The sequence below is a fragment of the Lissotriton helveticus genome, chromosome 4_1 (assembly GCF_964261635.1).
Source record: "Lissotriton helveticus chromosome 4_1, aLisHel1.1, whole genome shotgun sequence".
NCBI classification, from domain to species: Eukaryota; Metazoa; Chordata; class Amphibia; order Caudata; family Salamandridae; genus Lissotriton; species Lissotriton helveticus.
Window position 1 is genome coordinate 2,022,152,559 of NC_136063.1, and position 21,594 is coordinate 2,022,174,152.

Sequence of the window (21,594 nt, forward strand, 5' to 3'; positions counted from 1 at the left end):
GTTTTTCCAGGTTGAGTTTGCTCTTCAAATAACGGTTCTGATGGCAAAACAGTGTTCGATTGTTCAGGTAACAGTTCAGAACTTGAACTCTCCAATGCTGATGATAACGGTATTGTTTTCGATGATTCAACAGGGATATCTGATTGAACTAAATCGTTCACTACAGGCTGGGCATCACTAAATGGTACATAGTACAAAGGGGTCTCTGTTTCAGTCGAGGCGACTCCTTTCTTCATCCATGTGTCTACTGGCAAAGGAAGTGGAACCTTCTTGGTGTGGGTGGCATGCACCCAGTGCTTTATTCCTTCCAGTCGAACTGCAGTCCTCGTCGCCAGTAACACCTGGTGGGGTCCCACGAATCTAGGCTCAAGATTGCGTTTTCGTCCAAAATTTCTGGTAACGACCCAGTCGCCAGGTTGGAGCCGATGACCAGGACCTTCTGTTTGTGCCGGTAGAGCCTCGTAGACCTGTTGGTGAATCAAACTCAATTTAGCAGTCAGATCATGAAGATAGTCAATCAACATTGGATATTCAAGTCTGTTAAATTCCTTAGGCCTTGGGACTCCCCAAATGTTCGCAGGACGGCCGAACACAATCTCATATGGGCTAAGCCCTACTCGAGAGTGCACAGTCGCTCTGGTCGATAAGTGGGCTAGAGGCAAAGCATCTGGCCATGATAAACCAGTCGTGGCCTGGATTTTGGCAAGTTTCAGTTTCAGGGTACCATTGTATCCTTCCACTAAACCCGCCGACTGAGGATGATTAGCACTATGGTATTTTTGATGAATACCAAGGCCACTGCATACACTTTTCATCACACTTCCCACAAACTCACTTCCGTTATCCGACCATACAATCCGTGGCATGCCATACCTAGGGAAATACTCTTTGAGCAACGCTTTTGCTGTAGATAGGGCAGTATTATCTTTAAGGGGGTAAGCCTCAATCCATCTAGAGAATGCACAAACTATAACCAAGACATACTTCAGGTTGTTGCATCTCTCCATATGGATGAAATCCAACTGAATAATTTCAAAGGGACATGTAGGAGGGGCAAAATGACCAGGTGGAGTAGGAGTGCCCTTGCCAGGATTGTACATCAAACATATCATGCAATTCTTAACCACTCTCTCCGCACACTTAGTAATTCCCTCATTCTTCCATACTGGGGACAACAACTTACATATGCCTTTTGCGCTAATATGTGACGTGCCATGAGCCATGGTAACAACGGCAAGCACATATGCATCCGGTAACATCCATCTCTGCCTTTCTGACAAATCAACCCAACATCCATTCTCATCTAACTTCCCCGTGCTTTCTTTCCACTGAGTCTTTTCCATCTCTGTAGCCTCATTCTGTATCTCTTTCACACTCTCAACTGTGTCTTCACACATACCAGTCTCCGCTGGCCATCTTACTGAACTCGTAACGTACATTCGATTTGTCAGATCTCTAGCTGTCTCCTTGGCAATCTCATCCGCAAACGCATTACCGCGGCCAACATCATCTGTCACTTTCCGATGCGCACTGCATTTGATTATTGCCACCTGTTTAGGCAATGTAAGTGCATCCAAAAGGTCATTCACAAGTTGTCCATGCTGTATCTTCGTGCCATGCAACGTGAAAAACCCTCGTTCTCTCCACAATCGACCAAAACTGTGCGCTACGCTAAATGCATACTGACTATCGGTAAACACATTCACCCGCTTTCCTCTAGACAACACACACGCTCTCGTCAACGCGATCAATTCAGCTGCTTGGGCCGAATTCTGACTCAATCTCGCAGTTTCCACAACCGTACTCAACGTCACTACAGCATACTCAGTCGTCTTATCACCATTCGGCAACTTGAAGCACGAGCCATCAACATACAAAGTACCATCGGGATCTATCAATGGAGTGTTTTTCAGGTCAATGCGACCCTTCGTCTCTTCTTCAGTTCTCAAGTAACAATCATGTGGTGCTACATCATCTGATTCCATGTTGATCGGCAACAATGTTGCTGGGTTCAACACATTACAACGCTTTATCCGTATATGACTTGCCAAAAGTGTCAGCTCATACCCAGACAACCTTGCGCTCGTCAAGTGTTGAGTTTTCGTTTGGTTCAGAAGAGTGTCAACTGCATGCGGAACCATCACCGTAAGCATATTATCCATGACCAAACCTGCGGACTGTCGAATGGACACCGCAGCTGCTGCTGTTGCTTTCAGACAACTCGGTAATGCTCTAGCTACTGGGTCTAAAGTTGAGGAAAAATACGCACATGGGCGTTGTTTGTCGCCAAATTGTTGCGTCAAGACACTCAACGCACAACCATCCCTCTCGTGAACGTACAGTGTGAACGGCTTACTGTAATCGGGAGTACCTAACACAGGAGCCGAACACAACGCATCACGTAATTCAGAAAAACTTTGCTGACACTCTTCAGTCCAAGGCAAAGGAGTCGAAACATCCTTGCACGTGAAAGCTAACAATGGCTTCGCTAATAATGAAAAATTTGGAATCCATTGTCTGCAGTATGACGTAATACCTAGAAAGGCACGCACATCTCTCTGAGTTTTTGGCACAGTCATTCGCGCAATCGCTGCAATTCTTTCTGGGGTCAACCTTCTCCCTTCTTTTGACAATAAGTGACCCAAATAGGTTACTTCTTGACAACAATATTGCAGCTTAGAAGGTGACACCTTGTGATGTAAATCACATAAATGCTGCAACAACGACACTGTAGTGGTTCTGCAAATAACCTCGGTATCAGCAGCCACTAATAAGTCATCAACGTACTGAATCAAAGCTGCACCCGTCGGTACTACAAATGCATCCAGTTGACTTTTAAGGGCTTGACTGTAGATCGATGGACTCTCACAATAGCCCTGTGGTGCGCGTTTAAATCTAAAACTGCGACCACCTAGTGAGAATCCGAATAGATCTCTGCTTTCCTCAGCAATCGGAATGCTAAAGAAAGCATTCTTTAGATCAATCACCGTGAACCAGGAGGCAGAAGCTGGAATTAAGGTCAACAAGGCCGTGATATCTGGCACCACAGGAAATTGTGGGACCACGATCTTATTCACCTCTCTTAAATCAATTACAAAACGGTACACAGGAGGTTTAGATGGATCAGTTCGTTTCAGGATGGGTAACACAGGACTATTACACACATTTCCCCAAGTTTCTTCAATGACATCCTTTTCGATCAGGTCATAAACGATCGCTAATAGCGCTCGCTCACCATCAAGAGAAATACGATACTGAGGTGTACGTGGTAATCGCACATATGATTTCAACTGGACCACATAAGGTGGAATGTCCAACAAACCCACATCATTGGGGCCCGTGGCCCATAGTGACGCAGGAAGGGAACTCAGTCCAGGTGGGAACTTATCGATCGATAAGTACATAGGAGAGATTATTCTCTGACCTAATGTAAGCTCCACTCCCGCAGGAGAGCAGTACAAAGTCGCATATAATCGTTTTAACAAATCCAAACCCAAAAGATTCTCGCCACAACCAGTGGAGAGAATCAAGGGAGCCTCCAGCTCACGAGGACCAAACGTAAGGGGCAAAGGGCTGGAGACAGGATTGCTAACAGGGGCGCCAGAGAATCCAACGGAAACATTTGTTAAGCCGGACAAAGGTGCGCCAGGGAGTTTTGAATGCATGATGGAACTTTTTGCTGCACCAGTGTCCAACAGAAAAGGCTCAACTACGCCAGATGTAGCAACTGCGACGTAAGGCCCTCTCTGATCAACCGGAACTGACACTACTCCCTCTCTTTGTCGGTGGCTGTCCTAGTAACGATCACCTGCCTCAATCTCATGTCCAATGTAATAATCGTCCACATGGTACTGTGCCGATCTATCGGACCTCGCATTCCGCTGATCAAAGCAATTATTCGCATCCAACGAAGTAGGAGAGCGCTCATTCTGTTTCTGAGAGTTACCACGACCTCTACCTCGAAATGCCTGTTGGGGACCACCACGTCCCCCTCGAGCCAAAACATGATTATAGCGATCACGTAAAGTGGGACAATTAAATTTGATATGTCCCTCTCCCCTACAATATGCACACTGATTATATCCAAGCATAGATCTAAAGTCAGAGGAGTCAGAGCGTGACTGCATCCTGGAAGACTGTGCCTGTGGCCGATACTGCTGTTGCGAATCATTTTGATTCGAACGCGGAGGATACGCTTGTTGCAACAAAACCTTCGTTTTAAGCTCCTTCGTTTTCTTATCTGAACGATCACTTTCTTCTTTTTCCCTATTTTCGTAGTATTGAGCCGTCGCTAGTATTTGAGCAGTGGTTGAAACGGCCCATGCACTTTCTGAATTTTTCAATTTGTTGCATAATTCAGGCAACACATTTAACACAAACTTATCAACAAATAACCGCTGTCCTCCCTCCGTACTCATGTCCTGACCACTATGATCAATGAATGCTTCCTCAAATCTAGTAAAGAAATCGGAGACACTTTCGTCTTTCTTTTGCTTACAAGCCGACAATTTGTCCCAATTCACCCTCATCGCTGGCATAAGCGTTTTCATGAGCGTAATGATTCTTTGGGGCAAATCCGTAATTAACTGCTCGGGCTTAGCCCCACCAATTTGTCGTCCATCAGCCGCTAATAGCGTAGCCCAATCACCACCCAACTCAGCCAAATGATTCTCTTGGCGGATTTTTGCCCAAATCGGTTGCGGTACAATATTACCAAACAACATGTCGATGTCAGCAAGGTTCATAATAGAAGCATCCACCAGTTGGGATAACTCCTTATAATAACCTGCCAGATTTTTGCGTGGATCAGGCAAGGATTGCTTCACCTGTAAGACTTCTGATCGCTTCCATGGGAGGTGTATCCAAACCCTTTGGAAATACGGCAGAACCACAGGATTAGCGTTCGGATCCCCTGGCATCCAAACTGGCGGAACCTCTCTCATAGGATACTGACCGGAGTTCGCTTTTGGAGTATCGGAATCGTCATCAAACGACACCCGAAAAGGCACTGTAGACCTAAAGGCTAATAATCGCTCTAATGCACGTCGTACATCTGCACCTACGATCATACCATTCAAAAAACGACTCTGAAGTTCGGTCATTTCGGGCGGTACATCATCTAAGTCATCATTATCCCACTCTTCCCTCAAGGAGTTGCACATTTCTTCAAACACAAATCTCTGTGTTGGCTCATTGAACTGAGAAAATGTATCGAAAACTATGCGTGAGGTGTATTTAGCAGGGTGTCTAATCCATCTACGCGCCATAGTTTCTAACGTCGCTCTCTCTCTTCCACCAGGGATTTGACTTCGTCTCTGGGGAGTTTCAGAGACATCGGATTGAAGTAACGATCCGGAAAGTGGGGAGTAGAGGGTAGCAACAGAGTTAGGGATACGATTACGAACGGAAGGAGAAGAGGAAAAAAGAACAGGAGCAACAGCATTAGAAGCGGTTGTAGGATCAGTGGGGGTAGCAGGAACAATAGACTGAGAAGGTACAGGCAAAGAAGCAGTAGGAAGAGGAACAGGTAGAGGAGCAAGAACAGGACCAACAACAGGCTGACCAGTAGCCGCCAAAACAACAGGAGGGGGAACAGGAGGAACTACAGGAGCCGTAGCACCCTGTGCATAAGGAGGTGGTGATTTCATTAAATACGCTAACAAAGGATCCTCTTTCGAGTCTTCTTCCTTTTTATCGAGATTTGACGATAACACCGGATAACATTTATCCGCCCACATGTGATGCAGTCTAACTGAAACTTCCGTTTCTTTATCTGCTTTATCTTGATGGTGACATTCTGCATCTTGCATTATCGTAATGATACTACTTTCTTTCTTATTTTTCTTAAGCTGTTTGATTTCTTTCTGCCTGGCCTCTTTGCGCCATAACCGAAAGGAATCGAACATAGCCGGCCTAGATTTTCTTTTAAACAGTTTCGCTACGAGATTATCTAAAATTTTAGTGTCGAAACTTCCATGTGATGGCCAACTAAGGTCACCGTCATTTTTCGTATAACGAATCCAATATTCATTATATATAATAGGGCCCACACCATGTCGACTATAGAGCTCATATATCGGAGTTCCAACTGGAGGTATCGGACACGAGTCCTCCAACCGGGAGTCCATACTGTGACATTTAAAGAAACCAAGGAAACCACTATGGCCAGGCATCTTGCACGCTAACCTAGTATCAAACTTCAAGGGTTATCGAAGTACAAAATCTTCGTGAAATACAAAACCCTCGGTTTTGGCAATTGCAACTGTCAAATAACAACTAAGAACCAACAACTAAGAACCACAAATGCAATGGAACCATGCAAAACGACTAAGCACCAACAACAACCAAGGATACTGGGAGCGACCCACAAATACTTAACTGAGAACTCAATGGCGTCACCAGGAAGGCCCGTCTGTCGTCTCGCCGTACAAAGGACTACGCCAGGCGCCAAAACAGGTCGACAGTCAGAGCATCGGTCCGTCGCAACCGTCAGGAGGCGGGGATCTTCGCAGGAAAAGTCTTCGGACCACTTATTTCGACAACAGGATCGATGAAGCGGGGTGCACCTTTCCTCGGAGATTTCACACGAAGTTCCTCACGATCGTCAGGTTTTGGACCGGTACCGCTGATGTCGCCCCACGTTGGGCGCCAAACTGAAGGACTGGGTTCTTTAAGGCCCAGCGGTGCCAGGGAACAACACCTGAAACCTTCGTGGGTTACCTGCTCTGGCGTACAAGTGACAGAGACACGGGACACTTCCTTCGGCGTCAAAGATCAGCGTTTATTACTGCAGGGATACAGAAATCGCAAGAAGTACAACATAGTGTAGGTTCTGAGAGTCTGCTTCAAATTGCAAAAGGGAATCGCTCCTTTTATACACATTTTCGTCATTGCTCGACATAACGAACAAAAGGTTACAACTCAGTTCCCACAGTAAACTTCAAAAGGATTGCATTCATGTTTTCAGAAGCCCAGAACATGATTATAGTAACATTGCTGGTTCCCAACTGTAAAAGCACATCATCTCGCCATAAGGCACATTCCACTCTAGTTGTAAACAGGCGAAAGAAAGAGACAGGAACAGGTGTAAGAAAGACAGACAACCGTAACAGAAGAGTGTGGGGGCAATATCGGAAGCGTGATCACAGGATCAAAGGACTCAAACCTAACATATGTAAAGCTGAAACAATAGACCAACACGGCAGAATAAGCCTCAAGCTGAGCCATCTGCCTTTGCCGTGTCATTCCCCCGGTCGTAAAGACGACCCCAAAGAATATTCATCTTCCGCCAGAGCTTGGGAATCCCAGGGTCACGAAGCGGACATTGTCCCTTCGCTGGCTACGTGAGGGCAAGAAACAAAATGGATGCCGTATCTAAAATGGAACCCGAGGGTTCAGATGGAAAAACCCGTAAAGGAGACAAACCCTTCTAAGTAGTGTAGCGTAAACGCATACACCTACTAATCTCGTCATTTACGGTTCATAGATACCAAACTCGTCCATATCCGAGAATGCCCAAAACGTCGTAATGATTCTCACGGAACCTCAACTCTGTGGGACTGCCCTTGCTCACATGAGTATTGGGACACAATCATCAAAACAATATTGAGAGAGCTGGACATAATCTGCAATTGGGGAACAAGGTGACTCCAATGGCCGAGGCCTGGAGATTGAACTTAGACCAGTTTTCCTTGTTGCATACACCATTCTATCAGTCACGAGATGTCGACCAGAAACACGAGGAGTTGGGCCTGTAGGACACCTCAAGGATGAAGCAGTAGTGTAGGAGTCCAATGGCTGGATCCAGGCTTGACAATGGGAGGAGGGATTGTTGGATTGATTGCCTGGACTCTGGCCGAGTGGAACGATACCTTGGGGTGTGCAGGAAGGAGTAGGAATCCATTGTTGCGGGCAGCGCAAGAACATGTAATTGATGATGTTTGAATCTGTTTTTTTATAATGCGGACCTGGCCGAGGGTGGGTGGTTCAATGGAGTTTGCAGTCTCGTCTTTAATGTTTTATTTGTTGGCTTTCAAAATAATAAAAAACGTTTAAAAGTTTGTGGTAGGCACTTCTTTCTCTGGTCATAAGGTTTCATATTAGGTACGTTGAAACTAAATCACTACATTCGAAAACCTAATTAAAACATCCATGGAATCAAAACACTGCACTAAATCCAAAGACTGTTCATCTTAGCGTTTGAAATGTCTCAAACTGTTAGTGAATTTTGGTCCTCCATTGTTGAAGATGATCTTTAATTGTTTGCTTCGGATGCACTAAAGAACCTTGCAGGAACATTATGAATCTCTTCCTTTGGCAAATATGGGCCATAACCCTCAATGTTCACTTTAACTATCGCGTGAAGTGGTTGGCAGCTATATTACTGTCTGGGGTCAGATCTCTGGCTAGGACGATGGTAGCAACTCATCTTTTTTTATACTTATTAATTTTGTGTGTAGTGTTTTATGCTTTTGTATATTAAAAAGTTAAGCACTGACACTGAACATCGGCCTTAGCTACTGTACGATTAGTTGTTATGTACTTATTTTTTGACCTACTTACTATCATGTCATTGTTGACTGTTTGCTGTTTTATTAAACAAAGGAATAATTAAAAAATCTTGACTGCCTCTAGGTCAGCCACGGAGGCTAAACAATCGGCAAACACGGCGTTATTGTGCCTTTGTTTTACTTCTTAAAGCTGTGCAGTTATCATCTGGAGAAGTTTAATATTTGTGTTCTAATCAAGTAGTAGTGCAGGGGATATGTATCAATCAGAAAAGACCCTTCAAGAAACTGTTACCTGTTTTGCTGATTTTCTACTCGGGGCAGCGTGGTCAGGTGCGAGCGGTCGCCCCTTGTGGGGTGCTAAAGAAAAGTGACATTCACTTTAGTTTTCGTCAACAGTGAATCAATAGATTTCTTAAGTAATCACGATCCATGAAAGTTTTATGATATATTTGCCAGTTTATAAATAAAGGTATTGTGTGTATTCATTGTTTTTCATATGCCAAAAGTAACACGCAGACCTGCTCCTTTTCAGAGAGTGGGCCACGGGGATGACAACCACGCGGATGCAGACAGGTCGCCCATTTTTCTACAGTTCATCGACTGCGTGTGGCAAATGACAAAGCAGGTAGGATGCTCAGTGATTTCGGAATTTTTGCTATTTTGCTCGAGAAGTCACGCATTGAACGATCATGCATTGGTGTCGACTTATTTAAGCATGTGTAAGCTGGTTTTATCTCTATTCTGCTGCTGTCTTAAAAACATAAGATTCGATGGTGATATACTTTTTATGCATGTGTAACTAACAAATACTATGCGATCGATAGGCATATTTTCAATACGATCTGGATGCATCTGCTAAACCGTAATGATTTATTACAGTTGAGGTGTGGCAACATAATGCATGTTGCCAGAGTTTAATTAGAGTTGCAGATTAAACATTCAAACAATGAACTGGCTTCCTCTGAACAGTGATCAGTGTGAAAACGATGTTTATAGCAATATGTTCATTTTCAGCACACATAGGTAATTACAGGAAAAATAGAAGCTCTCTGCATGTTTCTACACATTCTGACCTACCCCATTTTAACCTGACTTTCATTAAACTGATTCTAATATCTTTTTGCTACAAATTACTGATAACTTTTTGGTGTTTAATTTCGCACTGCAGATTCTGCTTTTATTCTTCATGTCTGTAATCTTACTATCTGTTTTATATGAAAGAGCAATACATCAAGGATTAAAGAGGCTTGTGGGCAAAAAGATGGTATGACCATATATTATAAAGAATAAAATACCTTCTGCCATATGTTAAAGGGAAATTGCATGTCACCTCGGAGTTCCATGACCTTACAAAAAAGAAGCTCTGGTTTGGCCTCATTCCTCCATAGGCTCACAGGATGCTTCGGCTGCAATATCCTTTTAGTGTGCATGGCAGAGAGTACTTTATACAGTATCACACAAAAAGAGAGAGGAAGGGCACTGGTGGACTCACACCTGCCCTTATTTGCAGAATCACAACACCAAGAAATGTCCTGACACCCTGAATTTTGCTCCAAACCTACTTGCTCACCAGAAGAAAAAACTCCCTAATGTGTTTTTTCGCTACCTACTAAATTCTAACTCCTAGAGTGAGGTCAATTCCAAGAATTGGACAAGGTAGGCTCACTCAAGTTTCAAGTTTTATTTGATTTGATTTAGTTTTCAACTGAGAACAACACATATTTAAAAAGAATAAAAATACATTTGTCATTAAAATTTGCCTAATTACTAGGTAATTGTTCTAATACAATTAAAAAAAGTTTTTAAACATGTAAACAGATTATAACACAAATTCATTAGGCGGTGACTTAAAAAGCGAGATCAAGCTCTGAACAGTTGTGCTATTACATTTTGTTTCAATTGGTTTTAAGTACCGCTTTCTAGCATCTACAACTGTCGAGTTAGGGCAAACAAACAATACATGGTTTAAGTCTTGCACACCTCCATTGCAAAGGTCACATGAACTGCTGACATTTTCATTAAAAGTCCATTCAGAAGTAAAAGATTTGAGGGAGAATCGACATTTGCCTAGGATAGTAACGGTAAGTTTCAATTCTATTAAGGACACAGTGGCGAGGATTATGATTTTCTTTCTCTGCCTTTAATAACATACAAATGTCACAGCAGCCAGAAAAGCATAAAAAATCATTTTTCTCGTAAAATTACAAGAAAAGCTGAATCAATCCATGAAAACGTTGATTAAAGCATAAACGAACTGCAAATCCCGTGGTCCAAAGGAAGGTTCTATAACAAGTCCTTCCAAAATGCTCATGACCACACATAGTCCCTCCATTTTGGCTGTCCATCCTCTTTCTTTGTGCGAGTCATGCCAAATTCTCACTGGTCCTGTTTCGCACCGTAATTTCCTAAAACCGAGTAGAGACAACGTAAGGCATCCCAAGGATACACCCTAATTACTGTCAAAATTTAATGGGAGTCTGCAAAACAATTCTCTGAATCATGACAAAGTTCACAAAGGCAACAATAAATAAACGCTCTTACTTATGAACATACAGGAGGGTTCGCACGAGATGTGCCCTGGGTCGGATAATCCTCGCCTCTGCGTCCTTAATAGAATTGAAACTTACTGTTACTATACTAGGCAAATTTCGATTCTGTGTCAGAACCGGAGGCTCAGATTATGCTAGTTTAAAGCTTACTTACCATCAACTGAGCGACCTCCAATACTGGTTTGAAGTAAAACCTCTTGAAGGTGGAATCTGAGGACCAATCTGCAGCACGCATCAAGTCATTACACGCCTGGTCGAGTGAGCCCCAAACTGTTTCGTGTCAATGCCCGCTTCCTGCATGACCCAACGCACCCACCTAGCAATAGTGGGGAAGAGACTGCCCTGTGCGGTTTTCTCAAGGCAATAAGCAGCTGTTGTTCGCCCAGAAGGCGGAATTCCTGAGTTATGTCCTCATATGCCTTAAGACAATTTACAACACACAACTTTGGAGCATCCAGAAAAGCTGGATATGAGATCGTTCTTGTAAGAGACTTAGTACGAGGACCCACTGTGAATGTGACCCCATCCGGGGAATAAACTCGCAGAAATGTCCAATGCCCGAACGTCAGAATCTCTCCAACAGGAAATTAAACCTAACAGCATAGCCAACTTGGATGAGATTTCCTGCAAAGAGAGATATTTATTTGGCTGCCAAGATAGAGGAAGATTCTGAACCAAATTGACGTCCCAAAGGATGGAATATCGCGGTTCCGGGGGCAGCGGCAGACGTAGGCAGGAGCCTACAGATGAAAGGGTGTTCCCCTATCGGAGCTCCTTCCAACGTGCACTGTCCTGCTGAAATCGCTGATTGCACCGCATTAATCAAATGGTACGTTAGGCCACCCGTTGCCAAGTCCGCAAGAAAATTCAAAATTGGAATGACACCTGCGAACACGGGATCCAAATCCCATTGAAGACACCAACGAACCACGAACCAACCATGCCCATGCGGGCCGATAGGGCTTTGTGGTGCTGTTTGCCCAAGCCTTTGACAGGAGGACCTCAGCCGGTCTCGAAGGTCTCGGGAGGGACCATCGCGGCCTGCAAGCCACCACGCTTGGGTTACCAGATGATGTGGCTCCCCGTCCGGATTCAGAAGGAGATGAGGAAACAGGGGGAGTAGGATTAGAGAATCCCAAGAAAGTTCCTGAAGAACCGGAAACCAAACATGAGATCTCCAATACGGCGTTACCACCACCACCTCCACTCTCTGGCAGCGAATTTGGGCCGCCGTTCTCACAATCATCGAGAATGGGGGAAAAGCATAACCTCTCTCCAGCCCCCAATCCTGCAGAAACCCATCCGTAATCACGATCAGCGGATCCAGTCTCCAGCTGAAAAACCGCGGGATCTGATGATCCAGGCGCGACGTGAAGAGGTCCACCGAAAACGGTCCCCAGAGGTTGAGTAACCGCATGAAGACCTGAGGATCCAGCTTCCACCGGCTGGAATCATGGAGGTGCCTCTAGTGCCAATCTGCCACCTGGTTGTCGTTGCCCGTAAGGTACTCTGCTGTTACTAAGATGTGATGAGCCAGGCAGAAATTACAAAAACCCTTTGCCAGATTCGCCAGGGCCCGGGATCGGGGCCCTCCCTGATGGTTGACGTAACGGACTGCGGAAACATTGTCCATCTTTAACAGGATGCACAACTGCACTCTGTCCCTGGTCGAACATCGAACTGCGAAAGAACCAGCTAGGAGCTCTAGACAGTTGATGTGCAAGGTCTGTTCTTCTAATCACCAAGCGCCTCCTGTGGAAAACGTGCGCAGCAGTGCAAGCTTGAGAGTCCCTCATACAGAGAATAGCATCAGCGATGCAGGATTGCCTAGGCACTGTAAAGGCAAAGCATGGCAGCGGCTGTGCAGACTTTCTTCAACCAGGACACACATTGCATGGCAGCATTGCAAGCTTCTATACACTGAAAACGCAACTGAAAGGTTGCAGCAGTTCAAGTATGCTCTCACACTGAGGATTTTAGGTCGAGCAGAGTCTGCTCGAGACCTATTGCTGTCCGTTTCTGGGAATGTAGACACGAGTCAGACGCGCGCTTTTGCAGTCTCAGTTTTGACCGCGGGAGCGCGACTCTGAGACTCACTTGTGCAGACGCACACACAGCCCCTGCTTTCGCATGTTATTGTTGCTTTCCACCCGTTTTTTTTATTCCTTTACGAGCGCTGCGTATGTCATGCAGCACTGCTGTATGCCGCCTTCCTAAACCGCATTGCTAAACTCCCTTGTTTTCAAAACAGCCACTTGCAGACACACTCTTAATGTATAACAGGATTCGTGGGGTTATTTTGTTTTGTGGCTGGAAAATGTAGCGTTTAGTTGTTTTTTTAAAAGTGGTGTTTAAATAATTATTCGCTTGGAAAACTGATTTAGACGTCATTGCAATTTTTAACATGCTTCAAAAGCAATTATATGCCCCGATTGAGTGCGTACGCAGAAGTACCCCATGGCAAAATTAGGCACTGACTTATGTGATTCCCGATCATCGTGCACTAAGTAGTCCCCGCCCCCCCCAGGCCAAAGCAGGCGCCTACTTCTGTGCTTAGAGTAAAGGTATGACTGGCGGACAACTCTCAAAAAACACGTGAACAGGAGTGACGGAAAGTATGTATTTTTTTAAAACATGTATTTAGTAGTTTTACAATTTAGGTCTTCTCTTACCAGGTTAATCATGCAAAATCTCATATTTTACAAGCACTCTCTCCCTTCCATCTCGTTCTTGCTCGCAAACACACACTACACACAGGCGAGCGCTACCTCCTAATGCCACATACCCTCCTGCGTATCTCACCAGGTCGCTCCTCTCCAATCCCCAGCTGTCCCTGCACCCCCTCCAGTGTCCGCCAGCACTGCACCATCTGCCGACCCCCACCATATTCTTCCAGAACTACTGAGTTTGTTTCCTTCCCCCGCCAGGATGAAGGCATCGCGGCAGAACCTTTCAGCCCCTGACCCCCCCCCCTCCATACAGCTACTCCCTCCCCGCATTTCTTACCGTTACGCCACACTTTAGCGCGATGCCCTGCAGCGTGTCCCCAGAGCTCACGGGGTGCTCGGTGTACCTCTCTGCCATGGCGGCCACTCAAGGACGCTTCGGCCTCTGTTTCAGGCTCGGAGCCTCAGCGCGGATAGACGGCGTGTCTTCTCTGACGATCCTCAGCTTGCGCCGGGACAGGCGATGTGCACGCTTACGGCGTCTCGTGCGCTCCCACCGCGCTTTCAGTTTTGTTCCTGCCCTCTAGCAACTTCCAGACATCAATTAAAATGTCAAGAGAAGCCCCGTCATTAATCGGCTTCCTTCAAACAGACCGGAGGTTTCTGTAGGGTTAAACTGCTTGCTGCTAAGAAAGTGTACCACTCGTTTTTTCTTTCCTTTGGAGTGCAGTTTACCTATTTTATTAAAAAATGTTTCTCCACATTTGCGAAAATTACTGTTGGTAGTCTTATGGGTAAGCTCCTTTTCTCACAGAAGATCAGAGAGCCCAGGGCGCAGTGGACACACAAGAGCACTGGAGAAAACAAGGACATTACACATGACACCGTTGACTCTTTTCACTTTCAAAGAACCAAATACATCTGATATTTATTTATTCCCACTTAGCCAGAGTAAAGCAGTTCTTTATTGCACACCTTCACCTCTGGTGGGTGGACTGTGCTTTTAGGAGTCTGCAAGGCTTCTGACTGTCGTGAAGCATTGGTGCAAGAAAAAATGAAAGTAGTTGAGGCAATATGAAAAAATTGTTGCTGTAATACAGAGTAGAACAGGATTGTTGTAGGGCAGGAAGGAACTGACTCTGTCAGTCTTCAAGTGCCACCGTCACTTGTTTGTCATTAGCTAACCAAGTCTGCCAAGGGAAACCCAGATGTCTGGCCTGCGATAGTTTACAGCGTACCAAGTGAGTTTCCATATTGACTACAGCCCCAACCCCCGTCTTGCCTTACACTATAAACACAGAGGATGCAAGAATCAAAGACTGCAAAAAGTGCACCTGACACATTTTTACATGCAGGGTAAATTCCAGGTCAACCTGTGGAATCACAACTAACAAGCATTTGCAATGCAATAGTTGACGAATTTGGTAGAATTTGAGCTATTGACATTGTAAATGACGCCTTTTATTTATGTGTTTTGAAAACTTGCAAACGGTGTGTAAATACGCACTTTGTACTTATAGAAGCAGTGCTGGCAGTAAAAAAGGCGCAGTTACTGCCAGCCTTGCTTCTCGTAAGCAAGGAATATAAGCACCGCTTGCACGTTTTCAAAACACATAAATAAAAGCATTGTCATTTACAGTGCCAATAGCTCAAACTCTCGTAAATGCGAGACCTATTGCATTGCAAATGCTTGTTAATGGATGGAGGTCGGATAGACATTTATTATAGCACTTATAATCCCAGAACTATGTAGTCTATACTCTGATCCTTCCCCAAACCACAGACAGATTTGGGAGTCGGAGCAATTTCCCTGAAAGTCTCTAACACTGATGGAGGAAGAGTGAACCATGGTTGAACAAATCACAGATCAAGTTTCTGATCATAATCAGCAGAAATAGCAATATCCTTCATGTGACATTGCCACCGTTGTTTCAGTTATGCTCACCAGATGATGCACAAGGCCAGCATCCTGAGCATTCAGTGCACCACCCCATATTGCATAAGTTACATTGGGTTGACAATGATATTACATCCCCTAAATTGACTTGATAACTTCATCGCACGCTAAGTAAAGGTGTAGGTAAGAATAGTAAATGTATATTTGCTATAGTGGTAGGCATTGTAGTGAATGTTAAATTATTGAAGATCTATAATATCAACCTTGATTGCGTAATGCAACCAGGAATACTCTTCACTTCTGGGCTTTTCCTTACTCCCCAAGTCAACAAAGTCTTGTGGGGTAAAGAATTGTGAACCATTGACTGAATATGCTGAGCAAGTTTCGAGACCAAGCTTGAATGCTTCTCATTACAAGTTACAATGTTAGTTCTTGCCCGTGTGGCCACCACAATAGGGAGAGGAGGGCTGCATGTCTCTTGCAGATTAATTGGACCTGAAAGTAACCCAAGTCATTGAATAGAAATTTCCAGATTGCTAAGCCTGGTGTGACTGCAGTCATTACACCGGATGTCTAAACATCCAGGATTCAGAAACTGCTAGCAAACTTTCTATCACTGCAAAAAGAGGTCCTGCTATTTTGAATATTAATATCTCCTCATTGATTCTAGTTACATTACTTATGTTTTTCATTTTGTTTTTATTACATTTTATCTTGATTCACTCACTTGTGATGCTATTGGAATCTCGCTTTTTGAAATGTGCCTGCGTTGGCACAAATGGTGCAATGCACGGAGATCTACAGTGTCCAGCAGATCGCAGCAGTCGCCTGCTCTGTAATTTCATTGTACATCATTGACACGCCGCAGAGCCAAAAAGGAGGCATGTGTATGACAAGCTTGTTTGAGGAAGCTGGGAGAGTTGGTCGCACGCGTCCCCAGCCAGGCCTGAACTATCATGTAATGCCAGAGGTAAAGTAAGCATGTGACTTGGAGCAATCAATGGTGTGATTCTCATAGGAATGAACGTAGTTGGGGTGTTTTGTCTATGCCATTACCGTGGCAACACATTTTCGTTGCTTTGTGGAAAGAAGAGAGAAGTTTCTCAAAATACTCAGAAATTAGCAAAAACTACAAAAAGGACGCTATGGTATCTCTGAACTGTACAATGCGCAAACACAGAACCCCAATCTGAGAGCAGTTTCCTTGCTATGGATGCGTTGTGGTGGTCCAAAAATACATTTCTTCCTACTCAAATCTTGTAAAGCAGGGCCTGGCCAATCTAAGAAACATAACTACCCATAAGATGACCTATCTTGAATGAGTTTAAGAAAGAATTGGATGTGTCAGTACATAGAGTTATACCTGGCATCATTGTCGTTGGTTTCCCCAGTATTTTTTGGCTTTGCCTCCTGTGTTTCTGCTGTGTGTTGGATTTCGTTTTTACTGGTCTAGATGCTTTGGCCACTTTGCCACTGCTGTTCAGTGCCAAAGTGCAAGTGCTCCCTGTAAATTGTGTTTTTGGATTGGTGATTCCATGATTGGCATATTTGATTTACTAGTCATCCCCTAGTATTTATTTATTCAAAGTTTTATATAGCGCGCACAAAATCTTTGCAGATATCAGAGCGCTTTACAGAGACAGCGGTAGGGGCAACAGGAGGGTGATTAAATACACTATTGGGTACAATATAGTAGCATAATAGGATAGCAATCATGTACAGATATAATACCAGTAAACGACTAAGTAACTAATAAAACAAAAGCGGTGCAGCGTCTTTGATCCAGCAACAAAGGAGATCAAGTGAACTTAGGCCATAAGGATGGCTTTTACCTTTTTCTTAAAAATTACAGGGATAAGGGGTAGGGGCAACAAGAAGGTGGTTAGACCAACTATTGGGTACAGTATAGTTGTCGGTAGTAAGTGAAATAGCATAATAGGATATCAGTCATGTACAAAATATAATACCAAAAGACAATCAGGTAACCAGTACTACAGCAACGGTGCAAAAGTCTCTGGTCCAGCAACAATAGAGTTCAGGTGAACTTGGCCATAAGGATGGCTTTTACCTCTTTCTTAAAAAGTGCCATGGAGGAGATAAGTCTAGTTTCAGGAGGGAGTGCATTCCAGATCCTGGGAGCCATTCCTGAGAAGGAGCGTTTGCATGTTTTTTCCTTCCGGAATCTACGCGGTTTCAGGAGTAGATTTTTTGTACTTCTATTGGATCTCGAGCCTCCTGATATAGTCAGCTTTTGAGTGAGGTAGTTGGGTGACTTGTGGTGTACGGCCGAGTGTGTCATAACGGCTATTTTCAGATGTATTCTGGCTTCAAAAGGCAGCCAGTTCAGGGATTTTAAGTCAGGGGATATATGCGAATGTTTCCTTGAACCAGTGATGAGTCTCGCGGCAGCGTTGAAGGAGGCTCTTAGGGGTGCGGTTGTTGAAAGGGGGAGACCGCTAAGGGCCACAATTCCGTAGTCTATGCGAGGGATGACTAGGGCTTGTACAGCAGTTTGGAAGACCTTAGCTGGGAAGAAGGGTTTAAGTTTCCTCAAAGTGTTGATTTGGAAGTTAGCTCCTTTAGTTGCTTTGCTAATGTGCTGCTGCATGTTGAGCTTGGCGTCAAGTGTGATGCCTAAGGATTTCGCAGATTCCACGATGGTGTGCTGGACATTGAGCGCAGTTAGATGATTGAGCCAGGTTTGGGTGATGGCAATTTTCGTGGGAGGTGAGAGCAGAAGGAACTCAGTTTTCAGAGCATTTAGTTTGAGGTGATTATCGGCCAACCATGATTGGGTGTTTCTGAGTGTGGCGTTCAGAAGCTTGATGTCTTCCGGGGATTGTAGCTTGAGGTAAAGTTGAGTGTCATCGGCGTACATGTGGAAGCGTACATTAGATGCTTGAAGCAAGGTGGTGAGTGGTTCCATGACAAGGTTGAACAATGTGGGGGATAGGGAGGATCCTTGTGGGACGCCTAAAGTTACAGGCACAGGTGAGGACAGCACGTTGTTGATCTTGAACTTCTGAGACCGGTTATGTAGGAAGAAAGTGAACCATTTGAGAACAGTCCCGGATAAACCTTTTCTGGTATTTAGCAGCTCCAGTAGGTTCTCATGTTTGACAGTATCAAATGCTGAGGAGAGGTCAAGAAGGATGAGGAGGCAGGAATCGTTGCGATCAAGGATTTGGAGGGCGTTATCAATTATGTGCGTCATAGCCGTTTCCGTGCTGTGTTTCGCTCGGAAGCCTGATTGATGAGGGTTGAGGAGGTCAAACTGATTAATGTGTTTTGTCAATTGGAGTTGTACGCATTTTTCCAGTAGTTTGGCCAAGGTGGGGATATTGGTGATAGGGCGATAATTGTTTAGGTCAGCCGGGTCAGCTGTAGGTTTCTTGAGTATAGGTGTGACTTGCCCCACCTTGAGGGAGTCTGGGATGAGTCCTTGTTGAAGGGAGCTGTTAATGATTTTGGTCCAGAGTGGGAGGAGCAGGGGGGTGAAGTCTTTCACAGCATTAGCAGGTAGGGGGGTCTGTGAAGTGATTAGAGGGCTTCAAAGTGCCGAGCAGTTTGTGAATTGCTTCTTCAGTGTAGGTGTCGAATGACGTCCATGATGCGTTGTTTTAGGGTGAGTGGTAGTCATGCTGATGGGGCTGGAGTATCGGCTTACATCATTGAGGAGATCACTTCTTATGTTGTCAGTCTTTAGCTTAAAGAAAGCAGAAAAGTCTTCACAGTGTGGAATATCGCTTGTTGTGCTGTTTGATTGTAAAGGTTGCATCTTGGTTTGAGTTTTGACTAGTTCGAACAGTTTTCTTGGTCGGTTCTTTGCTTGGTCCAGCTGGAGGCTAAAGAAGTCAGATTTCGAACGCTTGATTTTCCTAAAGTAGGCATTTCTCTTGTTCTTCAACGTTTTAAGGTGCAGTGCTGAGGGGTCAGATCTCCAGGTGTGCTCTGCCATTCGCATAGCACGTCTGTCTTCATTGAGTCTGCCATCATACCAAGGGTTCGAATTCTTGGTGGAGACTCTCTTCAGTTACAGGGGGGCAGCTTCGTTGATTATTGAGTTCATAGAATCGAGGTAGGGGTCAGTCAGTGATTGAACATCAGGGGCGCCCGCAGGGGGAAGGAGGAGGCTGCAAGTGTGGGAAGGCAGGGAGTTAGGGTTAAGATTCTTCATGTCCCTTTTCCAGATCTTGGATTTGGTGGGTTGAGCCGTGTTAGGTTTAACTTTTTCGTTGATGAAGAAAGTGATAATGTGGTGGTCTGACCAGTCACAGGGTCGGATCGACCCCAATTGGGTAGAGTCCTCTTTGGAGATGATGAGGTCGAGGATCGAGCCTTTGTCGTGTGTCGGGCTGTTGCAGATTTGAGAGAGGTCAAGCGCATTGATGAAAGTTTTGAGACTATTCACCACTGCGTCTTTCTGATCGTTCCAGTGGAGATTGAAGTCACCCAGGAAAATATGAGTGATCTGCCGACCGGCATTGGATGAGATCGTGTGTCCATGAGTTGTTGGGTGAAGGTGAGGTTGTCCCCTGGCGGGTGGTAGATGACATGCAAGGAGCATACAGGCTTGCCCTCGATGGAGATATCGAGGCAGAAGAGTTCACAGGAAGTGAGGGAGGGGGAGGTGACTTTGGTAACAGAGAGGTTGCTCCTAAATGTAAATGTAAATGTATTGCGACTTATATAGCGCACGTATCACCCGAAGGCATCAAGGCGCTTGCCTTGGGAACCCGTCCTGGCTTTTCCCTGTGAGATAACCCCTACTGAGGATCCCCAGGGTGAAAGCCAGGCATCCCGCAGCGGGTGGGCAGCCGTAGTGGAGATTAAGCAACTATTGCCCAGAGTTGCAGCGTGGGACCCCATGATTAGAATAGGCACCGAGGCGAGAATTATCGAGTCTGTGGACATATTTGGGCTCAGGACCCTGCCGCGTCGGGAATTGAACCCTGGTCCCGGGCCAGACCTCTGCATCAGGGTCTACCGCTCTAATCAGTGAGCCACACTCCTCCTAAAAATGCATGCAATTCCACCGCCCGTCTTGCCGGTCCTATCGAGTATAATGATGTGGTAGTTGGGGGGGACTAGTATGTCCATTATAGGTGTAGAAGTTTCAGTTAGCCACGTTTCAGTCAGAATGGCTAGGTCGAGATCCATTGTTATGATGAGATCCGCGATGTCGGAGGAGTGTCTCGGTCCGATCTACAGTTGAGTAGGATGCATTTGAGTCTGGGGGTGAGAAGGGTGGTCGAGTGATCTAGAGAAAGGGGGACTTTTCTGAGATTATTTGGAACTGAACTTCTGTTGCTTAGAGTGGGAGGCCTAAGGGGATTTGTGAGAATTGTGGGAATGGGGAGGTTTGTGGTGGTTGTGTGCTGTAAGGGACCAGGGCCAAATGATGAAGGAGGGTGCATAAGTCGTGGTCGGAAAGGGAGTTAAGGGCGCGACGGGGGCGGTGGGTGTGATTGCGAGCGGGGATAGAGGGCCAACACGGGGAGTATGGCTTGAGAGGGTATGTGGGGAGGATGAGGGACTTGTTGGGTGAGGAGGCGGTGATAAGAAGATCTTTGATGGTGTGGAGATCTTCTTTGACTTGTAAGAGGGTGGATATAATCATGTCCAGAGGTGGATTGGGGATGGTGTAGGGGATGGGTGCAGTGGGCGAGTGGTTGATTAGGGAGCTGAAGAGGGAACTGGCTGGGGGGGGGGTATGCTAGCGTTGGTGCAGGGCTCTGCGGTAATAGTGAGGGGGGTGCCATTCGATGGGTGAAAGAGATTGTGGGTGAGGGGTGTGGATGAGGAAGGGGGGAGGTTGGAGGCATAGGTGGGGGTGCTGGTGGGGGGCGACGCAGGTGAGTTAAGGGATGGGGAAGGCCAGAGATGGTGGGGGTGTGAAGAGGGTGGTGGGGGCTGAGAATGGGGGGGAGCGAGGAGGAGGGGTTGAGGTAGAGGAGGTGGTGTGTTCTGCG

The 21,594-nt window shown here is 45.4% G+C and overlaps 1 protein-coding gene across 8 annotated transcripts in view; it reads left to right on the forward strand.

The window, feature by feature from the left end:
• The window catches only part of MTMR1 (myotubularin related protein 1), a 492,625-nt gene that overhangs the window by 405,699 nt on the left and 65,332 nt on the right, over nucleotides 1-21,594 (forward strand). For all 8 annotated transcript variants that reach the window (XM_078688654.1, XM_078688651.1, XM_078688648.1 and 5 more), the window contains one exon: nucleotides 9,043-9,135. In XM_078688654.1, coding sequence (XP_078544780.1) covers nucleotides 9,043-9,135 — 93 coding nt within the window. The remainder of the gene's footprint in view (nucleotides 1-9,042; nucleotides 9,136-21,594) is intronic.